General features: G+C 47.1%; 1 protein-coding gene across 1 annotated transcript in view; it reads right to left on the bottom strand.

The window, feature by feature from the left end:
- Positions 1-2375: 2375 nt before the first annotated feature.
- Positions 2376-10121, bottom strand: part of SV2C (synaptic vesicle glycoprotein 2C) — a 224445-nt gene continuing 216699 nt past the window's right edge. Inside the window, exon 13 of the mRNA XM_003981081.6 lies at positions 2376-9901. Coding sequence (XP_003981130.1) covers positions 9718-9901 — 184 coding nt within the window. The 3' untranslated portion in view covers positions 2376-9717. The remainder of the gene's footprint in view (positions 9902-10121) is intronic.

The following is a 10121-nucleotide window of genomic DNA, read 5'->3' as shown; positions in this document are numbered from 1 at the left end:
CAGCCTCCAGAATGGTGAGAAAATAAATTTCTGTGGTGCAAGCCTGTGCCAGCCTGTGGCACTTTGTTATGGCAGCCCAAATTCATATAGATAATAACAGTAACTCCACTGTATCAGACATCAGTATGCAGGAAAAGAGATTCCCTCAAGACTCGTGTTGCTTTGTTTTAGCATACCGATTTCTAGGAACTTCACATTTGGGATTTTGCAGCCACTGGTCCAGACCGGGATTGAGGATGCTTCCCTCAGATCTCACAGTGATCCTTGGCCAGGCTCATCTATACCCTCAGAGTCTCTTTGTGAGTTCCCATGCTTGCCATAATCCCTGATACTATTAGGGGATTTTAGCTTGTGGAGTCCTCTTTTCCTCCTTATGTGAGAGTATTATTGTGAAACAGGAAAGAAAGGAAAAGGAGGAAAATGATAACTTTTCTTAAATACTCATTGGTGCTGAATCTGGTGGGCTGGGGGCTGGAGAAAGGGCGAAGACCAATATGGAGCAATGGGCTGGGTTATTTCCAGTCTGCTGGGGAGGAGGAAAAGGGAGAACAAGGTTGCTACAGCAAAAAAGAGAGCATCTAGTTTTGGGGGAGAAAACTTAGAAGAAGTGTGAGCAGGCCCGGGAGAAGGAACAGCATGCAGGGGGAAGTGAGCACATAACCTCCAGGGTAGCACTATCCAACAGAACTTTTGGTGATGATCAAATATTCTGTATCTGTGCTGTCCAATATGGTAGCCACTGGCCGGTGGTAACTGAGCATCTTGGAATGCGGTTAGGTATGACTGAGGAACTGAACTCTTAATTTCGTTGTACTTATTTTAAGTGTAACTATAAATAGCTGCATATGGCTACAGTGTGAGCTAGCATGATTCTAGAACCCATGGCCCACTGTTGCTTGCCTACCCCATGGCTACCTTCCTTCTTTCTTGATCACCAAACCTCAGTTTTGTTCAGGCCGTCAGAAGCCATGTGTTTTAGGGGAGAGAGACTCCTTCTGAACTCTCCAGAGGGAGGGGAACGTTGATTAGACTAAGCCAGTTGTGGGACTCATATTCCCCTTGCAAGTGATTGGTTTAGGAATAGGCAAATGGTGCATGTCCAGTCAACGAGACATAGAAGGAAGTCTGCTGGAGCATTGTGAGAATGTTCTCCAGGATCTTAAAAGGGGTCCTAAAAAGGGCAGAGTCCCTCTTTTGGTCCTTAGGTTTTTGTGTGAGGATCTGATGCTTAGCATTGCTGGGGCTCTCTCATGCCCACGAGGGGATGAAAACAAGTATGCTGAGAATGGCCGATGTAAAAGGTGGAAGGAACCTGGGTCTTCAGTGATGTCCCCCAGCTATGTCATAACCAAACTTGGAATTGTCCTGCCTCCTCTGTTATGTGAAATAACAACTCCCTTTATTACTACGGATATTTGAAGCTGGGTCTTCTGTTACATGCAGCCAAAATATTCTTTTGGGATTAGCAAACCCAAAGTTTGTACTTATTTTAAGTGTAAACATGGCAGGCAGTCCGTGTTTCTGTGTCCAATGCCCACTGGAGGGCAATGCACCCTTTGGTCCAAGCACCTTTTCTCATCATTCTTCTCAAACTAATGTTCCAAGCAGCCACCAACAGACAACTGAGTTAATATGCTAAACATCTGTTTGTGACTCCTGTTCTAGGGCAAGAGAACACAGGCATGTGCCTTGCCACAAATTCCCCCACAACCTTTTTCTTCCTGATGGTCCTCACAAATGGAAAGTGTTCCTGTAAAAGCAATGATACCTTAACACCCATGATACCAGCCCACAGAAACAATTCAAATAAGCCTGAATCAAGGAAACAGGTTTTCTTTATGCCTACGCATATAAAAGAAAGCACTTATTTAAAATGTTATTTATTTTTGAGAGAGAGCAACAGAGCATAAGTGGAGGAGGGGCAGAGAGAGAGCGAGACACCGAATCTGAAGCAGGCTCCAGGCTCTGAGCTGTCAGCACAGAGCCCGACACAGGGCTCGAACTCACGGACCGTGCGATCATGACCTGAGCAGAAGTCGGATGCTTAACCGACTGAGCTACCCAGGCGCCCCAGAAAGTATTTATTTTTTTTTTAATTTTTTTTTCAACACTTATTTATTTTTGGGACAGAGAGAGACAGAGCATGAACGGTGGAGGGGCAGAGAGAGACGGAGACACAGAATTGGAAACAGGCTCCAGGCTCTGAGCCATCAGCCCAGAGCCTGACGCGGGGCTCGAACTCACGGACCGCGAGATCGTGACCTGGCTGAAGTCGGACGCTCAACCGACTGCACCACCCAGGCGCCCCAGAAAGTATTTATTTTTAAAGGGTTAATTCATACTTGGAAGGGAAGTCAGTCACACAGCAATCCTTATTTGAATATAATGGAGCAAAAAATGCTCTTTTATTAATAATCCAATGTACATTAAATATCTTTGCAGCTGTTACATGAATGTGACGTATCTGGCATAGAAATGTATACACACTTCCACATCTGATAGATTTATGCTGTACACGAGTCACCCCACACAGAGCATGCCCTTTCACAAGGATACGCATGGATGTCTCGGGACATTTGTTAAAACATACTTGGTCAAACATTTTGGCAATCGGGAATCAGACACAGAGGAGCATACCAGAGAGATGAGTTCGCAACAGGACCAGCTGTACTGAAGATGGCAACTCCAGAAACCTGAAACAGAATTTATTGGGGTTCACACATGCAGCACATATATACAGTAGAGTTGGGGTAAGTGGAACTCCATAGCAGGAAGTCTTACAGAGCAGTGAAAACAGGAAAGAAACAAGAGAGAACAAAACACCCAAACGCCAAAACCAAGGACAGGACCACTGCCAAGATCTCCCTACAAAGGACAGTGGATCGTGGGTTTTGCATGTGTCCAAAACGAAGGTTTACCTGAAAGAAAAAGACTCTTGCAGGACTTTATTTACAGTATCTAGACACTAGCGAAGGACTCAAGATCTATTCAATATGTTCCTGGGTCAGGGTGAGGATACATAACCACAGTTTAGATGTTATAAAAGCACATATCAAGGAAGAACATTTTGTTTTTCTTCTGTTTGATTTAGGACATAGATTCGGCCCAATAAATGTATAATAATAGTGGTGGAAGTGAGATTAAGCAAATCTATCCAGTTCTACCTAGGCAGGCCTGGTGAATGTCAAAGGCAAGCAAGGAGTTTCCTTCTTGGACATCTACTTGGGCGTGAAAGGGGAGACAATGTGCAACTTCAAATGAGTTCAGTTTTGTTTGCACAGCATGAAACAGCCAATTGACTATACATTCTCCCCGAAGGAGCAATCCTCATAGGAAGCAGTGGATTCTGGGCACTGTGGGTCCTATTCGGAGTCAAGGCAAATGCAGAAAGAAACCCTTTGTGAATTGACATGAGGTTGAGCTCGCCAAGTCTTTCCTTCCCTCGGGTGCAGGGGCAATCCTGCCCCACAAATCGACAGGCTCCAATTTGGGGTGGCCTGGGTCAAGGCAGCGGGAGGCTACGCAATTCAGGGCTTTAGGTAGAACGGTAGGTAGGCGAATGATTAACAGAGTGATCTGTAGCCTTGGGGGTAGATTTCCATGGTGTAAACACTCCTACCCTGGCCAATTTCAAGCCACAAACGTGATGTTACTGAACCTGGAGTTGGGGAGAGTGTGCAGTAGCACGCCCATATACGGTATTTCTACTCTACAGATCCAACAGGCATATATGACCTCAAGGGCATGGATAATACTAAGTGTAGCAAACTCATTAGAAAGTGATGAGTTTTGCATATTTATGATCTACGTGTAAGTTTACATAATTTTCAGTAATGGCTGTGTTTCTCACCCCGCTCCCAAAATTCCTGAAAGGATTGGCTCTGCGGCACTGGTTTGAGCCTGCCCCGACACGTCACGGGCTTCGGAGGACTTTGGTCCCTGTGAGCAGGCTCCGCCAGCCACTCCGCACCCCTGCTTCCAGGGTAGGCTGCTAGCCTGGTGTTCAACTCCCTCTGAAGAGAGGGCTGAGGGCTGCTTTCTCCTTCCTCTAGTTTTGGGCACTCTTGGCTGCAAGAGGAGCATGGACATGGTGGCGTAAGCAGGGAGGGGACAGCCTCTGCAATGTCAGCATGTGATTCTGAAGAGAAAGCACCCAGCCTTCAGCACCAAGCAGACCCAGTGCAGGCACAGAGGGGTGTGTCTCCCTCCCACAGGTCAATGAATTCCGAGAACCTCGCTGCAGGCTGCCTCGTCTTTCAGGAGTCAGATGCCAAGCTCTCAGACTTCTGGCCCAGAGACGAGCCTCTCTCACACTCCATGCTAGTGGTACCCAGCTACTCCTGCGCAGGACCTGAGCAGCAGCTGGCAATCTATCCCACTACAGGGAGCTGTGTCAAAACCAACAGTCTAGAGCTTATACCCCTTGGACCCCCTCCCATCCAACACCTTCTTCATCCATTGGGCCACCACCAGAGGCATGGATGGGCACAATCTTTAGCCCCAAGTGCACCAGTAAAGCTGGGCCTGGCCTTTGTACACTGCTGGAGTCGAGAGGTGACAACAGGAGGCGAGGGGAAGAAGAACAGATGGGGAAGAAAGGAAGTGAGTATGTACTCCTGGAAGAGGGAAGGAGGAGAGGGTTAGGGGGTGAAAAAGGAAATAAGGGCTCCCAGAGGGAAGGGGGCCGGTCACCAACAACTACTCCCCACTCTGCCTCCCCTCGGGGTCCAGAATCCCAAAGTCCTTGCAGTCTCAAGACACTTTGCAACAACTATGCACGGGTTTAACTCAAACTGAAATCTAAAACTCTCCTGTCCCTAACTGTCAGAACCTGTTCTCTGGGTGGTTTATCTGCCAAGGGTTGGAGGGGTGGGGGGAGCTGCTCTGGCATATCTGCAAAGGCAGCTGACACAGTTACAAGTCTTCAAAATCAGAAAGGAAACACCTCGGGAAGGGGGTGTGGCCACAGCCGAGGGATGTGCTGACTCCGCTCTGGAGAGGACTCCAGCACTGTCTGCTCTGGAGCAGACCTCCCAGCCCCCACCTCTCCTGTCAAACCAGAAAAAGAATTCCTCCGAAGAAAAACCAACATCTCTAGGAAGACGGGGCTATCTTTGCTGCAGAGTCTTTTCCTTCGGTAACACTTTAGTGTGATTTTGTGTGGAGACGTTTAGAGAAAGACCATGTGTGCCTCCATTTCTCTCATTTCCCAAGTATTACTTGGTAGTTCCTCTGACAGAGCCCAAGAAAATGAGGGGCTTTCTCCTCCTGTCAGTGATATTCCCAATTTCTGAGTCGTTCCTCTACTGCCCACCGTAGGCTACCCCTTTTAAATCTGGAAAAACAACACGCTGTGTTTATGGGGAGAGCACTTCAACGTGGTACGGGGATCAATATGAGATCCCATTACAGACGTTTTCTCTTTCACTCCCATTTCTTCTGCCTTCATTTAAGTCCAGCAAAGGGTTAACTGTCCACGTGAAGCACAATAAGTCCACCTAGGACATGGGGAGTGCTCCATAAACACACATTGAATAATCACATGAGATGACAAGAGACCAGTGAATGCTCTGCCCAGCTCTTTGCCCCACCCACCCTTGCTGGCCCTAATCAAGGCCCTAAACAGACCTATGAACCAGACCCTTGCAACTCAGAAGCCTAGGATTACTAAGATGGATGTAGGTACTGGTGGAGAAGGAGACCCTGGCAATGGCTGTGTCTGGTTGGTGAGACACTGTCGATAAGGGGAATGGTCAATATTTGGAGCAAAAGAACATTACATGGAGAACTGGCACTCCGTATCTGCAACAATAAAGAAACACGGATGTCTAGGAGATACTGACAGTTTTCTTTTGTCTACGCTACACAGATCGTGAGGGAAGTTTCCTCAAAACGTACTGTGTTTGGCAGAAAACAAACACTGTAAGAAATGTGTAGCTCATTTCAGAGTGCCCTGTGGGGTAGGTTTCTTTTCGTTGTTGCCACATAACTGGTGTTTCTGTAGGTTTGATCACTGGACTAGGTTCAGCATGACATGGGGTTAAAGGAAAACAAAACGCACAGCCAATATGCACCTTAACAACCGACCACTTGTCTTTCTATGATACCAGGTAAGAGCCAAAGTAAGACATTTCCAGGTTCAGAGCCTTTAGTGCATGAAGAGGTAAAGAAATAGATAAAGGCCATTGTGATATTAAATAGAAACATTGGAGACTATCATATTCTATTTTGGTTGGCAGGAGGAATCAATAGGTACTCCCATGAAATGGCTCTGAAATGATCCCAGGGTTTAGAAAGTCTCAACTTTCTCTTACTCCCTCTTAATCCCTCTCTTACTGTCTCATACTCCTTTCACTAGAACCTTCTCAGCGACACCTTGGACTCTCCCTCTGTCACTACAATTCTTTCCCCACTTCTCCCATGATATCTAAAGACATTCAGAAAAGCAACAAAGCCGGTTTTGGTTGCACATGTGAAGTCTGATTTGGTAAGATTTGTAAATGAAGGTGCCTCTACTAACTTAGGTGATACCAATTAAAAACTCAGTTTCTGCAGGCCTAGGCCTTCCTGTTTCAAGAATACAAGGGAATAAGGAGTCAGGAGAGCTATAGGAGACAGACTCTGGGCTAGCATTTTGATCAGCGCATCTTCTAACCGTGTCCATCTGCCGGTGGGTCTCTTTCCTGACCAGGCAATGATAACTGTCAAATCAGCACTGAGTGGAAATAACGCTGAGAGTCCTAGGAAGCTGGCCGCACAGACAATATGGGAACTATATTCTCCGGCCTATTCCTAGGGGCTTCCCAAACAGCCTGCCCATTTGCTAATTTTTCTGTTTCTAAACTAAACCTATTTGGTGCTTGTGAAGATGAATCCAGCATTGAGAAGAAGCCAGGACCCATCTGTCTTCTCTCCCTGGGTCAGTACTCTGGGTGTAAGGTGATCCCTGGCTGATGGGTTTAGCATTCTAGATTGATTCCAGTGAGAACATTTTAGATAGAAAAGGAGTCAGAAATATAGGAGAAGGTGGAACTGTTCCCTAGGCTTTCCTTTTGGCACATACTCTCGTTTTCCTTCTGTGGATGAAATAAGATGCTGGTTACAGGTCCCGGTGCCAGCAGCCTGCTATATTGATAGGGCTGAGCTCCTGTTTAATCATGTGGCTCTATCTTAATCCAGCTAACCCTAGAACAAGCCAGACAGGCCATGCCACATACTTCGTGAACAACTTGAGCTCTCTCAGAGAAAATCGAGGTGATGGGAACAATGCAAGGGAGGCAGAGAAAACTTGCATTTTCTCTGAAAGGTGGGAAAGGTGGTGACCAAGAAGGTTTGTGACCGCAGACTGTCCAGGAGATTAGAATAGATCCCTCTTGGGCCACCTGGGAGGCTTGGATCAGGTGACGGGAAGGCCAAGAAAGGCCCTTCTGAAAGGGATGCGTGGTGTCAGGTCTCATGAAATGGGGGTTCTGCTAGTTTACCTCATGCTGACCCAACCAGCTATCATATAAAACTCTACACCTGCCGTGCTCTGTAGCTTGGGAGATATTTTACACATTTAGGGATACAACAGACATTGAAGACATTTCTGGAAGTAAAGATAGTCCAGTAAGCAAAGTTCACTATCATGGAAGACGAGAGATAGTGACATCCGTGCGCATTTCTCTCTTTGGAATGGGTTGATGAAGATACACATCTTACTTTGGCAGTTGTTACTAAACATGCCGTATTCAACTAAAAAAGCCCTACTCAGGTCTCCACAATGGCTCTTTTTGAGAAGATAAATCAATGGGAAATGAATACATATGGAAGAAAAATATACAGGGTACCTTCCTGGGTTGACTGAATGCAATCTTTGTTCTACAATAATATTACAGAGGCAGAAGTGAGAGTCAGTTGTGTTTCTTTCCCTCCTTTGCTGGTATCAGTTGAAGAGATCTCATCCAGTCTTTATTGATTTTCCCTCTTCCTGCTACCTTTGCCATTTGGGGTTTGAGCTTTCCTGGTGTTTGGGGCCCTGAGCTGGTCTCCCCAGGGAACCAACCTCTTCCTGCCAGACTCCAACACCACACTGCCCTTTTTTACAGACCTGAATTACTCCAAGGGGTGGTCGATTAATGGCTACATTAATGAAAGAAGCTTTTCACAGAGTCTGCACTCTGCTATCTGGAGCTCCAGGAGAACGATTAGGAAGGGGAATGATTAGGTAGACAGCCTTCAGGGTTAGGACTGTCTTTGAATGTAATGGCTATTGGAAACAAAGGCTCTCCCTTCCCAGCATGGGGAGTCCTGGGGCTGTGGCCTGCTAGAAATGCCATAAAAGGTAACAAGGATAACCCTTTAACAAGACGGAGTTAAAAAAAAAAAAGAAAAGAATATTGTTTTAATATGGGATTTATTCCTGGCTGCTGGTCTCTGCTGTGAGTCTACCAGGAGGCTTCGGATTTCAAAGAAGATGGGTAAAAAGGACAAGCTTGGAGGAGGGGCAGCCCCGAGGGGTGAGAAGGTCACATAGCTGAGAGCCCGTGGGAATGTCCTGCGGACCTCTGTCTTCCAGGCCCAGGCAGATTCCAGCGGTGAAAGGAGCAGCCCCAGACCACCAGGAGATGCTGCCCATGTCTGCAAGAGGGGGCCCCGTGGACTAAGCAGGCTGGGACTCCGCACAGAGCGGCGGCTGGGAACACACTGGCCAGCGGAAGCTGGAGGAAGAAGACCCACTTCTGTCCCTGCTGCCAGCTAGAAAGCCCACTGTCAACTGGGAGGCGGTAGTGGGGGTGGGGGGTGGGCACTGTCCTTCAGAAAAGCGGTACATCATTTTGCATTTCCAAATGGCTCTAGGGGTGAATCTCTACAGTGGAGACAGTGTGAATAAATGGCAGAATCGGGCAGGCAGATCCAGTTTTGTAGAAAGTGGCTTTCTCTCTTTGCATATGCTATCTGGCAAAATACAGGGCAGCTGGGGCGGGGGCAAGGAGGAGATGGGGGTAAACAGAGGCAGAAGATCTGTCTCTGACCTCTGATTTTCTAACGTTCTGGACCATAATCACCGACAGTACTGCGGTTCCTTCTCCGCATATTTTTCGGGACTTTAACTGGGCAGAAATCCTGCTTGTGTAGTTAGTTCACTGAGATCTTTGCTGCTAACGGCATGGCCTTTATTTCTCTTGTCAGCAGAGTCACCTTCACTGTCATGCCTGAAAGAGCCCCACCCAGCTCCGTTTGGGGCCACATGGTTTTCTTTGAAAGGCCCTGCTAGAACAGCAAGAATTGCTGGGTGTCCTTTGCTAAGTAAACAGGAAATATCACTCTGATTGAAAAAAAAAAAAAAAAAAAAGAATCCCTCTCCTCAGCACAAATGCAACAATATGCCAACGTCTATTTCCTGTGGATGTTAAATTAGAAGGAAGATGTATTTCTTAGGGCAGCAAAGGCTTCTCACCCTTCAGTGATCAGAATCTCAGGGAGGCCTGGCTGACGAGGGCACTTAAAAAATGCTTCCACTGGTAGCATCCCAGTCAGGAAAGATAGCAACGCATGAACAAAACTGCAAAATCACATACAAGGGGCAGGATGGGATGCAAATAAATTTTAGTGATGGCAAGGGTTAGTGTTCTGATATTTCACCACATTTTGGTATCTGAAAAATCTGAAGCCTTGAGTCAGGAGTGTTGACACAGGGCAGGAGAAAGAAACGCAGGATGGATGGCTTTTTTCCCATTACATCAGGACCTGGGTTCGTGTGTCAGGCAGGCGCAACCCCACCAGTCCTCCACACACGAGCACAGTGGAGGCCAGCAGGATGGGGATTGATTTGGTGAAGCTGACCAGGGAGCCGAATATTAAGTTTCCAAGGACGGCCGCTGCTTTGCACAGTGCGTTCAAGAAGCCAAAGCCTGTTGCCCTGCAAGGGAAGAGACACAAGACAAGGTTGACAAAGTGACTCCGCAGATGCAGCCTTAGACGCAAACAGCCTACGGGGGAGTGCTCGAGGATCTCCACGAAGAGTTTTGTACATCATTAAGGCAAATGATCAAATGCTTGTTAGCACATCTGGAGGCAGGGAACCCCAGCTGTGAGCATTGTTCCTTCAGCGCGTGAGTTTCTCAGCACCATGAGTGATT

This window comes from Felis catus, chromosome A1 (genome assembly GCF_018350175.1).
Source record: "Felis catus isolate Fca126 chromosome A1, F.catus_Fca126_mat1.0, whole genome shotgun sequence".
Taxonomy (NCBI): domain Eukaryota; kingdom Metazoa; phylum Chordata; class Mammalia; order Carnivora; family Felidae; genus Felis; species Felis catus.
Note: the sequence above shows the minus strand (reverse complement) of the source record. Positions and strands in the feature narration are given on the sequence as shown.